Source organism: Lepisosteus oculatus, chromosome 17 (assembly GCF_040954835.1).
Source record: "Lepisosteus oculatus isolate fLepOcu1 chromosome 17, fLepOcu1.hap2, whole genome shotgun sequence".
Classification (NCBI taxonomy): Eukaryota; Metazoa; Chordata; class Actinopteri; order Semionotiformes; family Lepisosteidae; genus Lepisosteus; species Lepisosteus oculatus.
Window position 1 is genome coordinate 8,346,865 of NC_090712.1, and position 25,731 is coordinate 8,372,595.

The 25,731-nt window shown below is 37.4% G+C and overlaps 1 protein-coding gene across 1 annotated transcript in view; it reads left to right on the forward strand.

The window, feature by feature from the left end:
• Positions 1–24,910, forward strand: part of pcsk2 (proprotein convertase subtilisin/kexin type 2) — a 46,681-nt gene extending 21,771 nt beyond the window's left edge. The window contains exons 6-12 of the mRNA XM_006638585.3: positions 930–1,006; positions 3,189–3,277; positions 4,487–4,662; positions 12,193–12,408; positions 14,257–14,357; positions 17,201–17,428; positions 23,904–24,910. Of these exons, the coding sequence (XP_006638648.1) occupies positions 930–1,006; positions 3,189–3,277; positions 4,487–4,662; positions 12,193–12,408; positions 14,257–14,357; positions 17,201–17,428; positions 23,904–24,390 (1,374 nt within the window). The 3' untranslated portion in view covers positions 24,391–24,910. The remainder of the gene's footprint in view (positions 1–929; positions 1,007–3,188; positions 3,278–4,486; positions 4,663–12,192; positions 12,409–14,256; positions 14,358–17,200; positions 17,429–23,903) is intronic.
• Positions 24,911–25,731: the final 821 nt, after the last annotated feature.

Below are 25,731 nucleotides of genomic sequence, written 5' to 3' on the forward strand. Positions count from 1 at the left end.
CATATAATTTGTTCTATAAAATGAGACTGTACAACAATCAAACATGTAGCTCAAATCTCAGTATTGTCACAAAGAAAAAAAGTCTGTTTCTCCATGATGAAATAAAAAATAAAATGAAAGATAAAGGTTTTCCATGTGTCTAGGTCAATATCAACTTATTAAAACAAACCGATTTCATGACTTAGAGTCAAGCCTTTGAGGGCAAACGTCAGTGATCCTTTCATTTACATAAAATAAGCACGATGAGCATTAATTTCCCTTGATAATATAATTGGTATATACTGGAAGTTTACATTTTCTGTCGCCCAATAATGGCTTTTGAACTCAAGTGACTATCTGTTACAAAAAGCTGTAGATTTGGCTGTAACATGGAGTAGTAGTTAGGGCTCTGGAACAAAAGGTCGTGGGTGCAAATGTCTAAGAGGGACACAGCTGTTGTACCCTTGAGCAAAGTGCTTCACTTGGTTGCTTCAATAAATGGAGGACTCTCCAGGTCATCATTGTAACTGAGAACTTGTGAAAATTAAAATCAAGACATTCACAAATTAAACTACTTAATATTTATTGCTTTCCTGTCGTTGTTTCTATTTTGACACACACTCCTCCTACTGCCCCCATTCCTTTTTTTTTTTGGTTGACCCACTGATGTGACTACTTGTCTCCGTGTCTCTAGCATCCTGTCAACACAAGTCAATCCATGAGCTGTTATCGAACATGTAAGAACAATAAATCAGGGTGCATAAAGGGTTTTAATTCCATCCTGTTCTTTGAGTACAAATGATTAGCCTTCATTGCATTTCCACAGCTAATGTTCTATGTAAATGACTGGTTGCATTTTTTTATTTTTATTCGGAAAGGTCAGAGAACTTCATGTTTTCCAACCTAATTTGCGTTCTTGCCCAATTTCATACAATAATTTCTCATTTCAGAACGCAGAAGCCAGCTATGACTTTAGCAGCAATGACCCTTATCCCTACCCTCGCTACACAGATGACTGGTTTAACAGGTATTTTTTGATTGGTCACCAAGCACTTTTGCTCTCCACAGACCATTAGGAACCAAGCATAAGAGACCACAGCAGCTTCTTTCTTCATAATGAACACACAGAGAAATGATGTGTCTGCAGCAGCAGCTTGCTGAGGGATGGCACTGGCTCACTCTGAGTCTGAGTATTGATTTTCCTTACACGTAGCTCCATTAAGCCGTATCTTAGGGCACTCATCTCAGATGCATTAAAACATATGAAGTGTCCGGTATCTTTGTGCTGTGTTCTGTTTTTGGAGCACTAGAGAGACAAAAGTACAAGAGAGTCATACTTAACCTGTCATGTCTTTGTTTAAATGTTTATGTGTGTATATCCTTAATAATGTTTCTGCATCCTCTAAACTAATTTCTTAATTCATGCATCCTTGAAGTGTACACTACATAGTATTTGTACAAAGTTGAAGCATACTTATAAAAATCAGCAGGAGGATCTTCGCTGAACTGCAAGCTAGTGCAGAATATAGGTCATGGTTCTGAAAACAATAGAATACATTATTGATTTTTATCTTGTTTTATTTTTTGCCTGCTTTTTCAACTGTCTTCTGCATGACAAGGGTGCCACTCAAATATGTAAAAATACGATTTCAAGTCTTATGGCTGAAGAAGCTGGTTAAAATTTCTTAGATGTTTTCCCCATAAATTATATAGAAAAGTCCAAATTAATTTACAAGTTGCAGCTGAAAATAATTTTAGGTGTTCTAATTCTATTCTACGTCTCCAAGGAATCTGGAAATATCTGGATCTGTAAACTATAAATATGTCATTGACCACAGACTTCTGTAGCAGTCCTCTGGGTCCTTTAATTTCATTCTAATTTATTCACTAATTCCACTAATTGAAATATTTCATTGATCTCTGGTATTGTTCCCTTATATTGTGAACTGCACATTGCTTACACCATCTGGTTTTACTTACAGAATGAGAAACCCCAGAGGGTATGTGTAAAGTTATGCTTTTAGATGTAGTTTGGAAATATTGTACAGTATTTGGAATGTGAAATGTGGTGAAATGCACAGCAGTAGCTTTTTGCTTCTAAGAATTTATCATCATGCCTCTGTTGCTTTTGTAGACAGCATGATATACTCAAGGGTAGCTCAAGGACAAGTCATTTTCTTTCCCTTTTTTGGTTCTTCATGTGCAAACAGTATGTGCCATGATACTGAATAAGAAATGGGTGCATGATTCAAAAAAAGCTTTACTGATTAGCAGGATCACTGGACTCAGTCTGTGGCATGTGTGGTCTGCAGACTTCTCAGCTGATTATTTATAAATAGCATTGTGCCTCAGCCAAGTCCAATGAGACGTGCACACTGCATTTGAACAGAATGTGCAGCCTGTTACTGTAAGCCAGACAGACAAAGAAGGATGCTATTATATCATTTTAATTTGGTTGTTATTTTTGGAAATAGTGCCGGATTTGTGGTGTTACTAACCTTTTCAAAATAATCAGTCTCCCTCATTTGAGGAGCAGATCAGTGGCAGTTCTATTTGGCTCAGCTTCAAGCAATTATTCACTAGGATGTCCTTTTCTGCTTTGCCTTGTTTTATTTTTAAGCTTGGCAAATTCAACACTGGCTTCAGACACCAAGATGCTCTTTAGATCCACTTTACATCTGTGTAAAGGAAGACACTCTACATAGAACCAGCAATTCTGTGACAAAAAATAAAAAGAAAACTGGTATTACTGAACAATCTACTAACATATATATAATTTAAAAAAAAACATGACTCAATCTGCATAGACAAGAAATAATTAAATTCCGCTATGCCTTACAATCTTTTTAGCAATACAGAAAAACTCAAATATTAAAAAGAAAAAAAAAACAAATAGAAATAAGGGAAGTTTCTAATTAATCAGACTTATTTGGCATCTAATAAGGACAGAGAAGGCATCTGTCTGCTGTCCCAGATTTTACACATCTACATGTACAAATTATTGCAGCCAAGACCAAGATAAGGGTATTTCATTATCCACGCAACCTACTAAGATGTTTTGGCTGAAATTAGACCCGCCAGAAAAAAAAAAATCATGTTTCTAAACATAGTAATAACAGGTTTAGGCAATACTCGAACAGAAAACCTGTCTAGATTGTCTGGTTTTTGATTTGATGCTCTAGGTTTTTAATTGAAGTTTTGTTGTGCAGTCATGGAACCCGGTGTGCAGGAGAGGTTTCTGCAGCCGCGAACAACAACATTTGTGGTGTGGGAGTGGCCTACAACTCCAAGGTGGCAGGTAGGCCCGGAACGCAAGTTCTCTGGAAATACTGTACGTTACTGAACGGAAATACATGCTGTATGGATGAAATAAGGCGAATGAGTCCCCATTGGTGGGATAAACATTAGTTTTGATTATAAAATATTTTGATCAAAGAAACATTCAATACAAATATGAATTCTGTTCCCTCTATAGTGTTTCTTTAGCATGGTTAAAAAAGCAATTAATCATTGAATTGTTTTAGGATGTTACAGATTATGGGGGAAAATTCCAATTGAAAGTGCCATCTATAAATGTTTTAAAAAATTGAGTTTACTGTGTTAATAATATCTTAATTGCATGTTAAAATCCTAATCCTGACAATAGCCTGGACCATAACCATAACCATGATCTAGGGTTATTTGCAGACAGTAGCTTGAACCATCCATAGTATTTTGTATTGTTAACATTGTATTTAATTTTTTATTGGGTTTCTTGGTGAAAGAGATGGGATTGTGGGATGTGTTTTTGTTATTTGTCATTGTCCTATTGCGTGTGTGGGCTGTGTAGGCTGAGAGACTAAAAACACTAATGAAGTGTTTTCGAAAAGATGGCATATTCATAGGCAACGGGAAAACTGGGTGCGTTTGGTACAAACGATCGGCTCTCTTGATCATACGAATGTTTTTAAGAGTATGACAAATATAAATGATTTCCTAATATTAATTTTCACTATAAAATATTTGATCAAAGAAGCATTCAATTCTGTTCCCTCTATAGTGTTTCTTTGGCACAGTCAAAAAAGCAATTAATCGTTTAATTGATTTAGGATGGTTTAGTTTTCACTATATTGTACTTGTCTTCATTCATTTTCTCTATTTGAGAGTTGTACTAAATTGTTATATTCCAAATGTCGTAAAATGCACAACACATGCAGAAACCTGATAATTCAATTTGAATTTTGATGGAAATGTTTTGACTTTTGGAATCATTGTAGTTTCAGCTGCTTAATCTTAAAAAAACAAGATCTGAAAAGAGGCATCTTCCCTCCCTGTGGCAGAATGAGTAATATCTTCTCGTGGATATGACTTCAGTGCTAAAGTCATCATATTTCTGTGTCAATGTCAGGCCACGTTTATTCAATCACTCTAACAAAACAATGCATACTGAATTTAATTCACTGGTGTCTTTTTTAACATTGTGATGTTTTCCTTAATTAATGTAATTGGTTTATTATTTTTTTTCCAGGCATTCGTATGTTGGACCAACCTTTTATGACGGATATCATAGAGGCCTCCTCAATTAGTCATATGCCTCAAGTCATTGACATTTACAGTGCAAGCTGGGGACCTACAGATGATGGAAAGACTGTGGATGGTCCCAGAGAGCTGACTTTGCAGGCCATGGCAGATGGTGTGAATAAGGTTATCAGTTTTACTCTCCATTCCTCAGCTTCTGAATCTGCCATGTATTTTTTCCAACCCCACTCTACTGTCACAAATGTTGAATTTCACTAAATAATAATGGTTTTCTTTATTTCAGTGAGGAGAACATACACAAATAGGCATAAACTAATTCATTGCACTTGTGTAGTGATACCCCCAAAAGATTCCAAAGTGCCTTGTGTACTAAAGGTGAACCACTGCATCACTATCATCAGAAGTGTGATGTATAGTCCCATTATGTGCCAGCAGCCCCACTACTTATACTAATTAATTCTAAGTAAATTAGTAATTAAGATAATTAGACAAGAAAGGGATTTAGCCAGGACACTTTGGTTAATGTCCCTATTCTTATGAACAGTGTCATGGGATCTTTCATGATCAAGATGTCTCTACTTAACATCTCATTGAACACAGTGTGCACCATCACCATGACATGAAATTGGTTCGGAAATTCTGGGCCAGAGAACAATTTGGCTTTCCAAGGAGGCCTCCCATCCCAAAACTGACCATGATCCATCTTGCATAGCTTCTGTGATCTGACAAGATCAGGCTAAAACGTTACAATACTGCTGCTGTTATTAGCTATTGGGCTACAGTTCATCACTCAAGTGCCTTTAGGCATCATCCTTTGAGGTGCCACTGTGCCCTATTGTACCTTTTTAAGCTTAGCATGCCTAACAACTGACAATACATGGGCGGGGAGTCAGTATCTTTCCTTGAAAGTCTAAAATACTGCATCATTGATTGCTGGAGGTAACTTTAAAATACATTTCTTGCCATTCACTAGACATACCTATTAAAAAACTACTGCTACCTGTAGATATGTGTCTAGCAGTATTACAACTGTACAGAAAAGAGTAGCATTTGTATGCTACTGTATTGTCTTGTAAGGAAGTAAAAAAATAGTTTCCTGCCTGAAACATCGCTTTGCTAAATTAATTGACACTCATAATTCCACAGTGGATGTTTGGGTCAATACAGCATATTGACTTAATCATTGCCTGAAAGCAGAACCAGGAGGGCTGATACTGAAATTTAAAAGAAAAATATTTTAAAAATTTAAAAGAAAAAGCAACCTTTTGATTTTTCATTTGAACAAATTAACTATTTTTGAAGTTTGTGGTTGTAAGAGATAGAACCTTAAGGTTAATTTTCAAAAATATTTTGAAAGAAAGCCTGCTTTCTTAAACTAAAACAGTACTCTGTCCCTCAATGTTCTAACAACAACTGTTTCTGAAGTGCTAATCATATACCAGCCACAGTTCACTGCCCAACCTCTTTAACTGAGACCTTTAGGAAATCTATTCCCCCCCTTGAAAAACAACACAACTTTATTATTTATATATATGTACTTCAATGTTTCATTACTCCCCAGGCAACAACTGCACTTTGCTATTTAAACCTTCAAACTGTTCCTTTGCAGGTGTTTTCAAATAGAGCCATTCAGTACCACACCTGATAGGAATGACTCATCAGAGAGCTTCCAAACCTTCTTAAGTAGGTTCCCTGATTGCCAAACACAGAGCAGGTTTAACACATTGCCCTCTGGGCAGCAACCACTCTATATTTTAGCTATTGTTTTAAGAACTGGCTTTTAATTATACTACTAATTTATTATCTGGAGCATGCAGTCCTATTAATTATTTGATTGATATCCTACCACGTTATCAATAAATTATCAAAAATATATTTTCTATGAGTATAAATATTTACTCTCTCATTCCAGGCAATATTTTGCAGGGGGGAGCTAAATTCCCAAGTTTATGATTCCCATATATTTTATTTATATGTTCAATGTAATTGATAAACATTGTTTTTCTTCTGACAGGTACTGCATGAACTACAGTGAGTAATGACTTTAAATTTAGTGCAGTGCACTTGTGGTGAATTATGAGGAGCTGCTAAGAACCTGTTGTAAAGCAATGTAACAAGAAGAACTGTAGTTCACAGGCCATTCCACATACTGTACTAATACAGAACACTCTATTAGCCAGGAAAGAAGCAGCTGAATGAAGGATGATCGTGACTCCTGTTTATCCCACGCATACTTAACCATGCTTATGGTGACAATTATAATTAGCTGATTTATTTATTATTACCATATCTGTGAGGGAGATTGAAGATCAAAGCCTGACAAAAAACATGTGGCAATACAAAAATGGTAAAATTAATTAAATGGAGTTTATAATGAAAGTTCAGGAGGGATGACAACAACCATGCTCAGACTAAGCTCTCATTAATTAGCCAATGCTCCTGACATCCATTCCTATCCAAAAACTCAATAAATACTTAGGAGATCCCTATCTCTCTCTCTCTTGCAAGAGACAATCCAACATCCACCCCCATCTCCACCCCGCATGGGGGTCCTGTCCTAAGGCTGGGAGGTCAGCCATCAGCCAAGCGGGTTAAGCCAAAATTTCACTCTAGAATCCTTTCATGCCACATTAATCTTTGGTGTTGTCTTTCCTAGTGCAGTAAATAAGTTGCCGACTAATGAAGTTTAAGGCATAAAAAGGGAAACTGTTGGAAAACTATTTCTCCAGCTTAGTGTCACGATCGTAAGTCCATCCTCTTAAGGGCACTCCAGCTCTTTCTTGTTTCTGTTCATTCTTTGAACCTGCCTCCTGTTTCAGCCCCTTCCTATAAAAGCCAGACACTAAAGGTTGCTCATTTCAGTGAACAAGTGGTTTTTGCTTTAATGCAGTACTTTAAGACCTTGTTGTTTGCTAGTTACCTGGATGAATGGGTTCCTTTCCCTTCTCTGCCCACAACTGTTAGGGATCCAGTGCAGTGTTACCAAAAGCTCACACCTTCCTTCTCACCACCCTGCTTCCCTTTAAAAGCCTGCTTCATTTCAGCATCTACTCAGCTAGGCTTCAGCTCTGTACCCATATATTAAGCTTGGGCCACCACCAACCTAAATCAATGGATCCATTGTGCGCCTATAATGCAAGTTCCAGATTTAGTCCCTGGCTTCTGACTAGGCTGCCTTCCACCTCCATCAATCGGGTCATCACACAGCCCTAGGCTTGCCTAACGTCACCTCCAACCATTCCTCACCTCAGTCCATGCTCTGCATCTCTACCTCTGCTTAAAGCCATTGCCCACCTGTATCAATGGGATCATCACACCTCCCTCTTCCACTGTTCCACGCAGCCTGGTTGCTGATGAGTGCTTTGCCCTCCCCCCTTTTTCATTCCGCCATTGTGTCACGCCCTCTGCAGCTAGAGGGCGCTTCTACTCTGTCCTGTCCCCAGTTTCCTGTGCTTTCCTCTCCTTCCGGTGTCTCTCTCTCTGGGGCTATGTATTTCCGGGTCACTTATTCTGCTTCGCTCAGCATTGACATTCGGATGTCCTGAAACCCGCCTAGCACCAGGTCGCCCCACGTCTGCTACCTGAGGGCATAGGTTTCTATACAGCAATTCCTGAACAGCTGAGCCCGGGCTAACCCCCATCTTGCCCCTACGCATAGGGTCTTTAACGTTCTCCTGCAATTCCACGGTTTGTCCCTTCCGACATCCGTGACAGAATGCTTAGCCATTTTAGACCCCGCGAGTAGCACCTTTTGTTTTGTCTGAGGTTTTTCCTTTTTTTTTCAGTTCTTCTATTCTAATCGCGAGATGCTACTCCTGACTTCTGTGTCTGTGAGCGGGTCATTCTGTGTTATTCCAACATACACTCCTGAATACCTGGCTCTCCTCGGGTTGTCTCTCCCAGCATCCGTGATTGAATGTTGAGCTGGCTCTCCTATCCTTATCGCTGGATATCACTCCGGTCTTCCGTGCCTGTGAGCGGGTCCCGTGCCTGGCTTTCCTCGGGTAGATCATTCCGATATCAGTGATAGGATGTTGAGCTTTTTTCCTCTCCCTTTCTAATTGCTGGATATCACTCCAGTCATCTGTGTCTGTGAGCAGGTCCTGTGCCTGGCTTTCCTCGGGTTGTCCACTCCGATATCAGCGTTAGTCTGGTGAGCTTTTTTGCCTTTCCTCCATTCTTTTCGCTGTATATCTCTCCGGACATCCGTGCCTGTGAGCGGACTACGCTCTGGCTTTCCTCGGGTTGTCCACTCCGATATCAGTGTTAGAGTGTGAATGTGCCTATTGCCCAGTCTGCGGTATTTTTCCCTGGGTTTTTTGTTTTTATTTTTTGTGTTTTGCTTGGTGTTTTGATTTTTTTCACTTCCTGGTTTCCCCTTCTATCTGGTCCCCCTGTCCCATGTGTCTTGGAACCTTTGGTCCCTATCTGTTTTTTGTGGTTTGTTTCCCTGGTCTCCAAGGTTTATGTTTGCTGTGGTTTGTGCTTGTCTTATTTTTGTTTTTAGCCTCAAGAGCTCTTTCCGAACCCCCCTTCCTCTACAAAGGTTTATACCCTGGAGGAGGGGGCAGCTCTCAGCCGTGGACTCCCGGAGGTTTCCTTTCAGTTAAATGAGGTTTTTCCTCCCCCCAGTGCTGTGCAGCTCACTTATTTTGTATGGGCGTCAGTAGCCGCCCATGAAGCGGGGGGGGGGGGGGAGGGTACTGTCACGCCCTCTGTCCTGTCCCCAGTTTCCTGTGCTTTGCTCTCCTTCCGGTGTCTCTCTCTCTGGGGCTATATATTTCCGGGTCATTTATTCTGCTTCGCTCAGCATTGACGTTCGGATATCCTGAAACCCACCTAGCACCAGGTCGCCCCACTTCCTCTACCTGAGGGCACAGGTTTCTATACAGCAATTCCTGAAAAGCTGAGCCCGGGCTAACCCCCGTTTCGCCGCTACACATAGGGTCTTTTAAGCTCTCCTGCCATTCCACGGTTTGTCCCTTCCGACATCTGTGACACATTGCTCACTTTAGAGCCCTGCATGTAAAGTAACTCACATGGACAGCATTCTGGTTAAAGATGCCTCATCATCAACTGGTCAACTCCTTTATTCCGCATTTCCTTCATTCGCCGTAATCATTGACCTTGTCATACCTGGTCAAAGCAGCAGGAGAAAACACTAAGCTTGCAACAACCAATATTACTATTGCTACTCGTGATTATTAATAGATAATTATTACTCCTGTGTTGTTTTTCACTGACACACTAGCCCAAAGCTTTTTCAAAATTTTCAGAAGCCCCCTGCAGGATCTTTCATCATTTATGTTCCCATCCATCCTTTATTTCTCGGATGAGTTTCCCTCATCTATTCTTCCCCGTGCTAGAGCTCCATTAACCATTTTTTTGGGATGTCCGATTTCCTGGAGTTTTCATGCAATTTCCCTTCTTTGAGTCACTAGGGAATCGTCCTTGATTCTAATTTTAATTTGTGTGCTCATCCTAATCTTGTCAGGCTTGGCTGTATTAAGACAACTCTCACTACTTCCCTTCACTCGCTTCAATGTGCATAAACCACCTCAGCCACTGAAACTACACAATGTGCATTGTCTTTTCTATTGCACTGTCTACCATTTTCCCAGCCTACTTTATAGGAAAGACCGCCCTGGTGTGTTCAGTCAGCTAACCACACCTTGAGTCATATTCTACCTCTAGTTTTCCCAGCTTACAAATTCCTTATTGGATTTATGGGCTCTCTGTTATTTCTGTTAGGGGTCTTAAAAGTTATCCTTAAAGGTGGGGTGTCATTCTCATCAGTTATTAATTATTAATTATCTCACCAATTATCTTTTTAAACATCTCTTTTCACATCTCGTTTCTGCTTTAATTGGGGTTTGATTGAAATACTGAAATACTGTTACAAATGAGAGTAGGCCAAGAACAATAACATGCAAATGCAATGCATTACTTTTTAAAGGTACCTTTCCCCAAGATAGTGCATGTTGTTGCTTTTTACCCTTGCATTTGGTTGTTTTTTTTTTTAATCTCTTCCCCTCATTGTCAGGAAGAGGATAATGTTGAGTCAACATAGGCCCAAGAGTGCTTGTACACATTGCTAGTTCAGTTCCTCCTACCTGATATTTATAGAGGACATATTTACTGCACAGGCTATGATGTTATAGAGCTTTCAAATCTTGAAATGAACTTACAAATATTCTACCGTATTTTATCATCATCTGTTTTGACATTCAACATATGAACATTACTACACTTGTGATATATTTGGATTTATCAGAGCACGCAGCAAGAGCACTTGACCCTGAACATTATCATTTCACTATGATGCACTCTGAATAATATTATTCATTTTAATTTAACAAACATTCTAGTCCATTATTCAAAAGTAATTTCCAAATAAATCATACTGAATAGTTCCCAGCGTAGATAATACTTTTTTTTTCTTTGGGTAGACCTAATATATTTTTCCAGAAAATTCTGACATTAGTACATTAGAGACCTTGCAGGGGCATAATGAGGTCTTTACTGTACAATACGTTCTATCCTTTTATTGATTAAATTTCAAATAAAAAATAATTTTGTTGCAATTTTTGTTGTAGTTTGCGGCATTCGTAGGTTTGCATTGAAACCCACTTGGATAAATGCAAATCATAAAACCATTATAAAGATGTGTAAGAAGACAAAAAGGCTGCAATAAAAAAGTTTTTACAGCCTCATGTTATTCGCTAGTTTGAAGGAAAGAGTCACAATGCCAGCTTTCCATGTTCCACCCAAGCATTTCTAGGAGTAATCTTTCCATAATCAAAAATGAAGCCCTGGTTAATTTCCTTTTTAAATACATAATAACAGATTGCAATTGCCAGTAATATTTGCAAATAATTTGAAATGCTTATTAGTTTAGAAGTAATGAATGCAGTTGAGATTAAATCAAATTCTGATCCACCCTACAATCACAGATTTCAATTGTATCACTTGATGGCAGTTTTCTGTTTGCCAGATGTTTTTTATGTCCACCCAATTGAAAGCCACTATCAAGTACTAATTTATGATTTGGTGTGTGGGTTGAAGTCTTCATTTAATTGTAGTTCAATGTCTGTGATGAATAACAATTCTTGCTTGGATAAAAATGTATCAATAATCAGACGGCATGAAAAGAAAACAAAGCAAATCTCCACTAGTCAATTGCTGTAGCGTTCATGATCACATTTTGATATGACTGCATGTTTCAATGTAGGCTTCATAAAAACAAAAGAATAATTGAACCTAAACTTGAAATATCAGGTCAAGTACAAATAAACAAAAAACATGCCATTGAAATTCTGACCCGATTTTCTGATAATTAGGTAAGAATCATATTTGAATTTTCCAGGTGCCCTCAATGATAATAACAGAATGCTTGTTAAGAAATGAGAACAGCATTAGGTTGAATGAATCCTCAGCAATGTAATGATTCAAAAGGCCAATGTAATCAAAAAGTGTGCAAATTCTTGTAGCCCTATAGACAGGTGGCCAATGAAATCTGCTGATTAATGACCAATCTAGCCCAACAAGGTTAGCAATCAAGGGGAAGTCTGCTTCAAGCTAGGTAGAGATGTGGTTGTAAACAAATTTCACCTTTCCTGGGGCACCCTGACAGATGAGCAATACATTCGCACAGAAGTGAATAATTTAACCTGACAGATTCATTATCTCTCGCAGGGCAGAGCTGGAAAAGGAAGCATCTATGTCTGGGCTTCGGGAGATGGAGGCAGTTATGATGATTGTAACTGCGATGGCTATGCATCAAGCATGTGGACTATCTCCATCAACTCGGCAATCAATGATGGGCGTACAGCCCTTTACGACGAAAGCTGCTCTTCAACTTTAGCATCGACTTTCAGCAATGGGAGGAAGAGAAATCCAGAAGCTGGTGTGGTAGGTGTAGATATTATTGTGTTTTTTTTTCCTTTTAAAAAAAGGCAGCAGATGTTTCTTTTGTTTCAGGCAGTTTTAAAATTGACAATGGATCATGGTATCACAGCTGTGCACTGGTGATATACTTAACAATGGTGGGTACAATGGTCAAGTACAAAGGCAGAACTTTCATTCTCTGTGCAGAGTTGGTCTACATATATATACAATGGTGGTTTTTAATTTTGTGTCTTGAATGTGTTTTCCTGATGGTTCTAGTTTTAGACAGCCCTACATATCTATTCTCTCATTTCAAAAGTGTTCATCCAAAAACTGACTCGCACAACTGTTATTTCAAACAATCTACAGGTAAAACCATTAACATTTGCGTATAAAAATGAGGTGTAGACAATTTATTTGAAAAAGTTAAAAATGAAAAGAATGAAAATGAAAGAAACTATTACTAGAGAGAAAACAAAAGCCTTCATATGTAAGGGACTCGAAAGCTTTTCAGAAATATGTCCTTTTATGCTAATTTTGTTTTCATTTGACATGTTCCCTATTAGGATATAAGACAAAATCCTATAATATTTCATATTAAATCATAAGGAAAAAGCTTGGAAATATATGTTGAGGGTTCTAACTACTTCAATCACGACCCCTCATAGTTTTCTCTGTTCAAGATTAAAATGAGTCAGAGCTTTTAACCTGTCAGTCCTGGACATTTCTTTGAACCCAGGAATGTATCTGGTAACTCTTATTTGTATCTTGTTTCCAGAGCAGCAATACTGTATGTACAGTATTTTGTAATATGGTAACCAATATCGTAAACAATATTCTAAATTAGGTCTCACTAGTGCATTTTACAACTTTGACGTACAGAAAGCCCTCCATTTAATGGAAAGGAGAAGTGGTGACTGTTATAATGAATGATGTTTTTTATACAAGAAAAATATAAGTACAGTATACTACTATAAATAAGCTTTTTGGATCTTTTTTTAATAATTGCAATCAACACAATTAATTAAAATTGTTATTTTTATCTTTTTTATCATATATATCAAAGTTCTTTATTTCATGTTGTAAACATGCTTATAAAATTCACTAAAGCACATGAAACATAAACAACACCCATTGTAACCAACTGATCTCCCCCTTTAGGGTGGATTTTTTGCCTTACTTTATTATTTACGCATTTTACAAGGATTGTTTTCACATTGTTGGCATTTTAGTGTATTTTTTTTAAAAAAAATATGCTTAAACATACTATATGAAGCACTAGCAAAAAAACATTGTAGGAAATTCTCTTACCAGTATACCAGTTGTCCTAACCTATATGGCAACATTGATGTTCATCCCTTTTAGACCTATTTAAAGGTATGTTGTAAAAAACATGTTGTTTGTAGTTTTATTATTTGTGCATTTCAATATGTGTGTGGGAAAAATTCTGTATATCTGATCCTACAGATAAAATTCCCTTTTAGCAGATTTTATTGTCAGACCTGAGGTCCATTAAACCGGAGTAGTAGTTTTCAAGTTATGTTTCCCAGCTTATATTTACAATACAGTTTATAGAGGGGTACACAAGCAGAATGTTTAATTGTGTAAATAAGTTGAAAGAATGTATGGTGTATACTGTATGTACACTGATGTTCAAACACAATGATTATGAAAATTACTCCATTCCCTGGTATTAGTAAATGTTGCTTTCAGTCAGACACTCTCTTTATTTCAATGGTTACTGCATACTTTTTAATATTACAGTTGACAATCACATGCAGTGAAATCAGCAGGTGACATGAATGCAAACTGAGGAATCTGGGAACGCCTCTAGTTTTGGGGCTAAACTGTTTTGACATGGTGTTGTTACAGGCCACAACTGATTTGTATGGAAACTGTACACTGCGTCACTCTGGAACATCGGCTGCTGCCCCAGAAGCTGCTGGAGTATTTGCTTTGGCTTTGGAAGCTAAGTATGAGCACAGTGCAACATTTTCCATAGCACAAGAACAGTTCTACTTAAATATTTATGGCCAAACTACAGCATTTGCTTGTGGGTTTACGTACAACACTTTACCCTAAGGCCTGCTGTTAAAAATGCACACATTACACCAATTCATTAGGTCAGAATTATTCGTCATCGCACTGTGTAAGAAATGATATTAAAAAGCAGTTTTAACATGGAGTCTCCCCTTTTAACTAGGTAGATTTCTAATCTAATCTAAAAGACATTATTAGTATTTTCTGATCTCTAAAAAAGATGGACATTGCCAGTGGTTTAGTGGATTTCTGATGTGCAAAATTGTGATTAGCTGCAATGGATCACTAGCAAAGATGCAAACAGTGTTAATCATTTTAAACCCAATAATAAGTTAGTCTCATCTTGAATGCCAGAGAACAATTCATTATATGTGTTGTTCAGCGTGCAACTCTTCATCTGTGTTAATACTTCACAATGAGCAGAAATACTTGTTGTCTTGTGTGTAAAGTAAACCGCTTTGGGTACACATACATTTTTTATGAACAGCAGACATATCCTGCTTGCATTACCATAGGAAGAGCTGTAATGTGCCAGAGTTACAGTACTATCTGTGGGTGGCAGGTTTTCATGTTATATTTTATAAATGAATCACGGAAAATATCAGTGAGTCACTCCAGTAATAGAGTCACTCCAGTAATAGAGTTAAATAATATAAACCTAAGAATAAATGTAAAAATCTAAAAAACCTAATATTATTCACAATAAAAAATATACCCTTTTAGGAAGAAAGTGGCAATGTAATACTAGAATAAAATATTTGTTTACAGTAAATGAGTAATATCTGCCACTTAAATAACAGCAATTTCAATATACTGTGTTTTTCTATATACAGTATTACAGCAGTTGGAACTCATTCTTGGTATTCTTGCATAGCTTGCAACATAAAGCTCAGAAGACATGACAAATACAAAAAAGCACTGTAAACAAAGTGCAGCCACCTCTATGAAAATGCTTTTTCGTGAGTGCTATTGAAAAATAAACATTTCACTTTTCACATACAAATCAAACCAATTCGAATATTTTCTTTGAGTTTAGTTCTTAAGTATTGCTTTATGGAAATGCTAGTGTATTTAATACATTTACCAATACAAATGATTGGTTTTCAAATATCCTACTCGGCATTCTGGGTGCTGTATCTTTCTTCATTAGTAAGAAAATACCTTTGCTATCATATATGTACAAAAGTCATATATTGCTTTATTTTTTTTTTCTATTGCTGCGGTGGATGTTTTGCACCCTTGAGAAGTGTTGATGTGATTTTGGAAAGAATGACTATCATGAGAATCCCCTCTTGTATATCTCTTTTGGTTAGTGTGGAATAATGATCTGGACGGTAGGACCTGGAGAGTGCAGGTCTTGCTGTAGGTAAACAGCAATTGTTGATTGCAAGACCCTTTTACTGCCTTATGCTCTTCACCTTTTGTAAAGATCCTAATAACCAGTGATTCACAGGTGAAACCATTGAGATCTCAAAGCACAAACAGCAGGACAGAATCCTAAAGACATTTATGGAGATGGCTATTTTGCTTCTGACAATAACAAGAGAGGCCACATTTATTCTGCTAATGCAATTGCCCTTCCCTGCAGCAATTTTATACAATTTTCGTATATTATTTGAAATATAAATTGAAAACCCACACAGCCCCTTTTTCGTAAAGATGTTTTCCTATGCTATCATCTGAGGCATTTTTAAAGAAGAAATAAACAATGGTAGCGTGACTTTATAATTATTATTTTTTTTACAAATGAAAAGGGGTTTTTATACGGAAGTGGGGGAGGAGGTCAAATTCCAATTCCGGCCCACTTCAGTTTGCCTATCAAAAAATATCCCACCTCCTGAAAAGTTATTTTTGTACCTCTCTCTCACTCTCGGTGCTTGCTCTTGCCAGAGTGTGAAATTATTTGCACTCTGTGTTTTTGGTTTGGTCAGAGACAGGACTTAACTTTTATTCTCCATAGTTTCACCCATCCTCCCAGTAAGGGCTCTCTCGGGTATATCAGGCCCTTACTTGCCTCAAGAACCTTCACTAAAGTTGCTGTGTTTATGGGGGTTTCAATTTGAACCCATCCTCATCCATTCAGTCATAGGAAAGATTAGACCCCTAAGTATCCTCATGGACATCACCCTCAACGACATTCACCATCACCTTGCCTGCTCTTCTTTGGAAGTGCTGCTGGAATCATTCATTCACTCATAGCAAAAGGACCAGGCAGGCCAGATTGCTTACATTCAGTATTTCAAACCTGATTCTGCTATTGGTCCTACGAGTCTCTTATTCTTATTAGTCCATTTGTTGTTCTCAGTCAGCCATTACATCTGTTCACCTACAGGTCAGTAAGTGGTTTCTCTCTAACAGTTCCTGCACCATTACTGTGTCAGCGGTTACCTCAGTACTAATATTCCTTCCAGCTCAGAGGTCATAGTCAGGCAGGCGAGTTACACTTAATAACCCTCTAATACATTTAAAACTTTCAATATGTTATGTCTGTACATATTGAATTGGCCAAATTACTGAGTGAAGAGTGACTTCGAACAAGGCTTTTCAGGGGTGTACTGTAGATATCTTTTGTTACATATAGTAAATTACATCTGTTTATTATAAACACCCATATTTTTTTCCTTTTAAACATAATTTTTTATAGTGCTCTTAGCATAAACTAATACCACTCTCACCATCAGTTAAATCTGATAAGCATTAAGGAAGAATTTTTCAAACGGGCACTTTATTTATGATCTCATTATGATGTTTTCTCTTCATTTGTCGGCATTTCCAGCCCAAATCTTACCTGGCGAGATATGCAGCACCTTACAGTTCTGACATCCAAAAGGAATCAACTGCATGATGAGGTCCACCAGTGGCGCAGGAATGGAGTTGGGCTGGAGTTCAACCACCTCTTTGGGTATGGAGTCCTGGATGCAGGGGGGATGGTTAAAATGGCCAAAGACTGGAAGACTGTCCCAGAGAGGTTCCATTGCGTTGGAGGCTCTGTGCAGGAAACACAGTAAGTGTGAAAAATCTCTATGTTCTTACTCTAAATAGTGGCTCACAAATATTTTTTCATCTCTTTTACAGTCTGGTTATCAGCTCTTTCTCTTTTTAGGGGTTATTCTACAAACACAGCAGAAATATGTGTTTATTTGCTGTATCTCACCCTACTGCAGTTAGTAGATACTTGATGACATGAGGAATGCATTTACTGAAGAACAGTTAATTGTAGGGTAATGATTGCTATCAATATGTTCTTTGTGAAATTGGCAATCAGTAAAACCACACCATTTATTAATTCATTTATTTTCTATTTTAACAAGGGTTTTGTTCTTTAGAACTGCTGTCTCCAAAAACAAAATAGAGATGGATTGCTTTTTTTCACATTTGATTAAATAATTTGGTGGAAGGGACACCCAGTGAAGCACAATTTCTATTACATTCTTCATTTCCTCTTTAAATAATGGCTTCATGCAGACACTTGGAGTGTTCTGTGTTGCCCATGAGCCCATGTGTAGTCAATTCAGAGATATTCTATAATTAGTCCTCTCACTGGAGAGTGTATTGTACCATAGCAACACTGTCAATTAGATTAAATAAGGTGGGGAAAAATATCCAGCCGGCAGTGTGAAAATACACTGACAGTTAAACTGCAGTTCTTTATTTTTTTTGCCTACTTTATTTTTGTACAAGTCACTGCCAAAGCAACGGGTTAAGATTACAATTAATGAGAGCCAGTCATGTTGGAATGCTAATTAATCAGCCTTACTGAAATTTCTTTTTGGGTATTTGCATATACCCAGCTACTGTAGCTCAGTGCTTTCCCTTAGGAAGCATTTTACATATCATCAGGCAAATATAGAAATAGAATACTGAGACATTATTTCTGTGCCACACATAATACACCTGGATCTCTTTTGATTCAGATCCACTGTAATGTCTACCAAAAAATTACACCTGCTGTGAAATCATCCAGATTCCTCCTTCTTAAATCTAAATTAAAATGCAATTGACAAATTCAGTGGGTTTAGCAAATACAAAGGTTATCTATCTAAGAAAGGAAGAACAAAGGTCAAAACAAAGTTCCTTGTATTTCTGCTAAATACGTGACTAGGATTAGGCTGGTCCCCTTACAAATATTCAGCTTTATTTTCCTCAGCCAAGTAGTACTTTTCCATTCCTAGTCTACCATTTTTGTTTGAATATAAAACAACAGCATACAATATGTTGGAACATACTAGAGCTACAGGAAAATTTCAGATGGTTTTTATCAGTTCTGTTGTGTCACCAAAAGTGTAGCCATTAAAATATATATATATAATATAGCATAACTCTACTCCTGCCCAATCCTGTACAATCCTGCCGTGTGGTAACAGCACCAAAATCTCTGTGAGGTCAAGGCTCGGTGTGAAAAGCAATTTCTGTGCAGTAAAAGCAACTGTCAGAAACTGTTCAGCTACATTGTTAAAAAAATTAATTGGCTGGCACCAGGTCTCTCTTTGCCCCGTAAATTTATTTTTATTGAAACAATATCATTTTAATTCAAAATAATAGATGGAGGCTCTTATTGTAACTATTATGAAATGAACAAGCAAAAATCAAAATGATAAATGTTGAAGCTAGTTGCTTTTTGTGTAAAGAGTAATTCACCCTCAATGAAACTGACTTTCATTAAAGTGTTAAAGGGTGAATAAAACAGAAATAAAATGAATGATATTTATCTGAGTTAATTGCTTGTTTACATTAGTTAAGGAAATAAGTATCAACAGTACTAGAGAAAGCTAGTGGTCAAGATTAGTTAACATGATATAAGATTAATCTGTGACAATAGAAGCTTCCATAAGCTTGCATTTTCTGGAAGCTACTGTAATTACTACAACTTTTATTTCAATTTGCCTGATGATTCAGGTTAATGGTTACTGGCTATTAATCATTTGGATACTGTAATTCTGTGTTCACGTTAAATGTGCTGAGTTTCAACTTTTCAGTGAGTGATAACAACACAGTGTGTGACCAGAGTACATTATTGTTTTGCTTTGATATTTTTTCTAAATGTACAATAATTGAAAATGCCTTAAAACAAAATTTAAGTCTTACAGCAAAAACCAACATCATTTTATAGCTCTTCCTTTCAGAATCAGAATTGCTTTGTCAGATTCATTACGTGTACAAGAAGGGTGATAGAAATCTTCAGCAATACATATACTGTACACTTCCCACAAAGAACATTCACAGTTCTATAATCATATACAGTACACACTGCATCACGTATTCACATATTCCCGTAAAGCAGGGTGACAGACATAGCCGAGAAGCAGTTCAGGTGCCAGGCGGTTTGCGTTTTGATGGACCTGTAGTGTCTCCCCCCTCAAGCAAATTTTTTAAACAGATGGTGTCCGTGATGAAAGTAGTCATCGACAATCTTTTCTGCTCACTTCTTTAGTCTGAGTTTATACATGTTTTCAATTCAGTGCCCAAAGTCTTAGCCATCCAGGGCAGCATTTTTTTGTTCTTTGTGTAGGCATTTTAATTTGTCAGTCAAAACTCAGATCCCTCTGGGTAAGAGCACAAGGACATGCATATTAATAGGGACCTGACCCCTACAAGAGAAATATTAAAGTCGTAAATCTAATGAAGACAGTGTAGGCTTACTCTAGCCTTGGGTCAACAGTTCTCATTATCTTGTCTACTGATTTATAACCACAGTAAGTGTTTCCATTTCTGATGCCACCCAATTCAATTGTATTCTCCTTATGATTAGTGACAAATTGCTTCTAAACATCTCAGAAAGGGTAATGATACTAGCAGTATCTGCTGGATCTGAGATACAGTTAAGCTTCTTACTTCATGATGGGTAACATATCGATTTCAACAGCTTTTTTCCACTTGTAATCTATAGCATGGGCCTTAATTTTCAAATTGAAGGGCAGAGGATTCTGAACATTCTTAAGAAAACGTAGATTACTGCATGAAATGGGATGCATCAGAGTTAATTTCCGGTACATAAAAAGAGACACCAAGGTGCTAGAGAGAATGAGACACAAGGTTTAAGAGAATGGACAAATAACATAGGGGAGAAAATAAAGAGGTCAGCCCTGCACAGGGCCCAGACAAATGGAACTGGGTTGCTTGAAGAAGAGAGTTCATTTACAGCAGACTCAGCAAAGTCAGCAAGAAACTGCTCAGCAAGTCATGTTTTGGGTGTTCGACTATACCTTCTGTAGGTTTTGGAGACAGGTCATCTTCTGTGTTCAATATCTGTTAAATGATGTCTCCAATTTTGGACTCTCACGGAAATGCATCTAAGTGGCTTCACTGAGGCCAATTAAGCTGTTAGTGCTTCATTAGAAACCCCTGGCACATGGGATCCTGATCTTTCTTAACATTATCTATATGGAGCATTTTCCTGCTTGGATTCATGGTGATGGGAAGAGCTCTGGTAAATTGAAGGTACATTGGAACTCTCTGAGGAGGAGAAAGTGTAGTCACAACTACCTTGAAGACTTTCACAGTGATCCTATGAGGAACTAAGATCTGATAGAATTGCCTAAATTTCCATAGGAGAATCTCAGACATACTTTAACAAATCAGAACCAGAAATGTTTTTTTCTAAAAGTAGAAATTGACCAAGTGAAGCTTGTAAAAATTATACTGTTGAGCATAGTGTGGCACTTAAGAACACACAGCACATGAATCGCTGACATTAAAGGGTTTTATGTCTAAAACCATAGAACAATTCTGGACTATTTCACTCCCTGAAGCAGAAATGAAAATTTTAAGGTTAGACCTTGTGAATGCACATGGTGTGATTCTGCACAAGTGTGTTGCCAAATCCTTAAAGAAATGCAGTACTGTGTATCACTAAAATGGCAAAGGATTTTGCAGTCTTAATTTGACAGTTTCAGGATGCATTTCACTATAAGATTATACCACCTCATGGCAGAAACAAGGATTAGATGTGACATTTGATAAAATATCTGTTATTCTATTCACAGCAGTAACGTATCATCTTATAGTAAAGTCAGCTAAGAAGCCTTGAGCTACAACACCAAGATTTTTACTTTGTGAACAACATCAATATGGTAGCAAAGTCAGTACCTACTGTAAGTGAAGATCCATGCAATAAGATCTGGAAGAAAGTATTGCATAGACTATGTTGAAACTTAAGCCAGGAAAATTAAAGGGCTTAGTTTGGAAGAAAGGTAGAGATCAAGAACTGTTTCTATGGTATATAATCCCTGCTTTATCTGAGCACCCCATGAAGAGTCCTGGCAAGTGGCTCAGGAACGTACTGCATGTGTCAGGGAACCGATAGGTAGAATAGGAGGATCCTTATGCGTAACCGTGAATCCTGCAGAATGTGGAGTAGCACAAGGACAATCCAAAACACGTAATTCGGGGGCTTGGTTGATTGGAGAGGCAATGGGTCCAGCAACCAGGGAAATCCGAGAAAGACAATCCGAAAAACGAAACCCGAAGAGCGTGGTCGAAAAAGGCAGGAGCAAAGATTAGAAACCGGGAGATGAGTCGAAAAGGTTGAAACACGCACAAGAGAATACTACGGGAGGCTTATTAATAGTGAGCATGGGTTGGTGCGTGAGGGAACTTTAAATACTGAAGGGAAAGGGACATGGTTGGATAATTGGTCCAGGAGTGAGAATTTATGGAATCTGGTGCACGTGAGAATGTGATGGGATCAGTCAGAAATGAGATCGTGAAACAGTGGGTTTGGGAATGTTATAGCGATTGAGAGGGAGAGTGCGGGGCGTGACAGCATGTTGTTATTTTCCCCCTATTTATGATATACCTTGAGATCTTTGGGGAAGACAAAATAACAAAGGAGAGTAAAATACTGTACTGTATATATACATGGCATTTAACGAGTGGCTTTTTGTGTCTGTTGCTTCACACTGAATTATAAAAGTGTAGGTAAAGCATCAGCCCTGCAATTTCTTCAGAGAGGACAGTTTGAAGATGTCTATAATTTCATTTTCCAACGGAGGATATCAGTGACTTTGCACTGAGATCAGTAATAATGGAGGCCATTTAGGCCAGTTCTTTGCAATACCATTATTTTCTTCTATTGCTGAGAAGTGGATATTCTTACGTGGTGACCCTAATGCCTTAGAACATTTCAGCAGAATATCTCATGCTTGCAAAAGTACTTTCAGACCTTTTTTTTCAGACCTTCTCCACTCTGAACTGAAGTTATTTGATGCTGTCTATACAGTATGTGTATCATTGAAGGCTCATAAGATTGTTAAAAATCCTGTTAAAAATCCACTTATATTCCCAGAGAGTCCCAAATGATTCTTACCTATTTTTACCCTTACACCATACTCAAGTAAATATTACTTTTAGATAAAATACCTGTTTGTGTTCTGATGCAACAGAATAACCTCCCATCTACAAATGTACTGTAAGCACACTCAGGTATTTCCTTTTGGAGTCACTTTGGCAAAGTAATTTTTCAACCACAATGCCCACGGGAGTTGCAGTATTTGATTTTCTTTCAATTGAAGATAAAAGAAAAAGCTTTTAAATGACAATATTAATACAAATAACATTTAACATCCAGATTTTCAATTCTCAGAGGTCATACAAAAAGTACAGTTATTCATAGAGACAAGTCCAATGTTTGATCAACTCCCAAAACTACGTATAGCTGTTCATGCCAAAAATAACTACAGAGTGGTCTGATTTCAAAAACACTTTTTTTTCTGTCGATGATGTTGACTTTTGCAGACAGTGTTCATTTTTCTATGTTTGAGCAGAATTTATTTTTAAAAATTCATTTTTATTTTAAATTAAAATAAAGACAGTCTGCCCCAAATGTGGCAATTAACAACATTTTGTGTCAGGTGCCAAATGTTTATTTTGCTTCAGGGCAGTTTCCATAGTTCCAGCTAGCCTGGTGGTCTGCCAGTGAAACATGTATACGATTCTGTCACTTGGCTCTCAATTGTATTCCAGCACTCTTCAAAACAATTACACTTGAAGCATTGGGTAGGTAGTAATAATGAAGTGTGTATGAGAAACAGATGAGAATCATTTTCATTTTCTGGTGCAGTTCTCTGTATTGCAGGTTTCCATGGATATTTCTTACATTCAGTGAGCCTGCATACAATATAAAGACAGTTCTGTTTCTCTCAAAAACGTTAACCCAGTCATACTGTATTTATAATATATATAATCAGTAAAGCAATACTTTTTTATAATTTTTGTATAACTTTTTATTATCCATTACTTCAAGTTGAGTTGATAACCTTGTCACTTTTGAGGAATCGCAGCCTTAGAAACACTTATTACAATATATTTATTGATATACTGTATACAACATATTTTGTAGGAATGTGAAGTGTTACTTAGCTCTGAGTTAACTATGTCACTCTGCGGAGCACTATCACAACATTGCAATGATGGTTTAATGATGAAGCAGTCTAAAAAGGTTTCAACCACTGCATAAAACTCACCTTTTTGTGCTACCACAGCAAAATTCCTTCTGATGGCAAGCTGATGCTAACCATTACCACTGACGCCTGTGAGGGGAAGGACAACTTCGTCCGCTACCTGGAGCATGTCCAGGCAGTGATCACGGTCAACTCCTCCCGAAGGGGGGATCTGAACATCAACATGACCTCACCCATGGGCACCAAGTCCATCCTGCTGAGCAGGCGCCCCCGGGATGACGACTCCAAGGTGGGCTTCGACAAGTGGCCTTTCATGACGACGCACACGTGGGGAGAGGACCCCAGGGGGACCTGGGTGCTGGAGGTCGGTTTCACAGGAGCTGTCCCACAGAAGGGCGTGCTTAAGGAATGGACTCTGATGCTTCATGGGACACAAAGTGCTCCTTATATAGACCAAATTGTGAGAGATTACCAGTCCAAACTGGCCATGTCCAAAAAGGAGGAGCTGGAGGAGGAACTAGATGAGGCTGTGGAGAGAAGTCTGAAGAGTTTGCTGAGCAAAAACTAGCCCTCCTGTCCTCTGCATGTCAGTCTTCTCTTTCCTAAGTTCCCACACCAGTGTATACCCAATTTCTGATATCCTTTATGTGTTTATTAGCCCTTATTTAATGAATGTTTCTTGTAACCAGATTAATACAAATTGTAATTTCCAAAAACCTATGGTCAGATAAAAGAAAAAAATACTTTTCTCTTGGTTCTGTTTATTTTTACTTTACACTATACAGTATACAGCTCTCTGTTATGTTGTTGCTCCACTAAGACCTCTGTACAGTTTGTGACTGTAAATGATTTTCTGTGTCATTCTACTTAAAGTTTAATATCTTGCAAACAGAGCAGTGACATTTTTTTTCCGTTATATTTTTGTGATAAATATTGTTTATATAAAAATGGAAAGAAATGTGTGATCAATTTTGCAGCTTGTCGTTTTCAAACGTATTTCCTAACCTTCCTAGCAGAAAAGAATAAATTTGATAAACTGTTTGCAGAGACACTGGAATAATTAAAACATAATCTGTGTAAAGACATTACTTTCTGAAAAATAATCTTCTCTTTTTCACTTCTAAAGTAATAGATTGTACACGCTTCATCTTAGAAATCATAAAATTAAAACACAAAGTGTTCCATAGGTATACCTCGTAAATCAGAATACAAATCATAGCATGACTTAAAAAGTTCGAAACAAAGAATTCAGTAAGTCAGAGACAATGACTCTCTGCACACTGCGCAGATCAACAATTACTTTTCAGTTCTGCTTTGATTATTGTCAATTCACTATTTCAGTTAGATCCTAAAGAATGCGATTGAGTGTAGAAAAGTTTATAGAGAATTCGGTGTGACTTGCCTACTGTATGTGGAGGAATGGATCCTAGCCCGGAAGATAGGCTACTCAACCCCCCTAGATTAGATATTAGTTGATATCTAATTAATTGTGATCAAGAAGAGAAAGAAGAGAAAACTCCTGCAATTTGTATGATTAATTAATTTAGTATTAATTACAAAATGACCTGGTAACTAGTTTTGGATTGCCTTGGTATGGATTTTTATAGGCCATAAAAAAGATTGTAAAGCAGTCATCAAAAAAGTGAAGCAGTCAGTTTACTAATCAGTGAACAATTTCAGCTATTGTTTTCAAATGACGTTCAACACTTAACATAATTGTTGTGGTGCATGCCGATACTCATATCTTGTTTTAATATTTTAAACAAGATACTTGCATAGTTAAATAGTAAACATACAACAAATAAACAAAAAAACCTATTCTTTTTATTTTTGGAACGTGCGTAAACTAGTTCTTAGTGTGACTTTACCCTTTTTAAAAAAATAAAAACAATCTAAAGGTTAAAGCTCC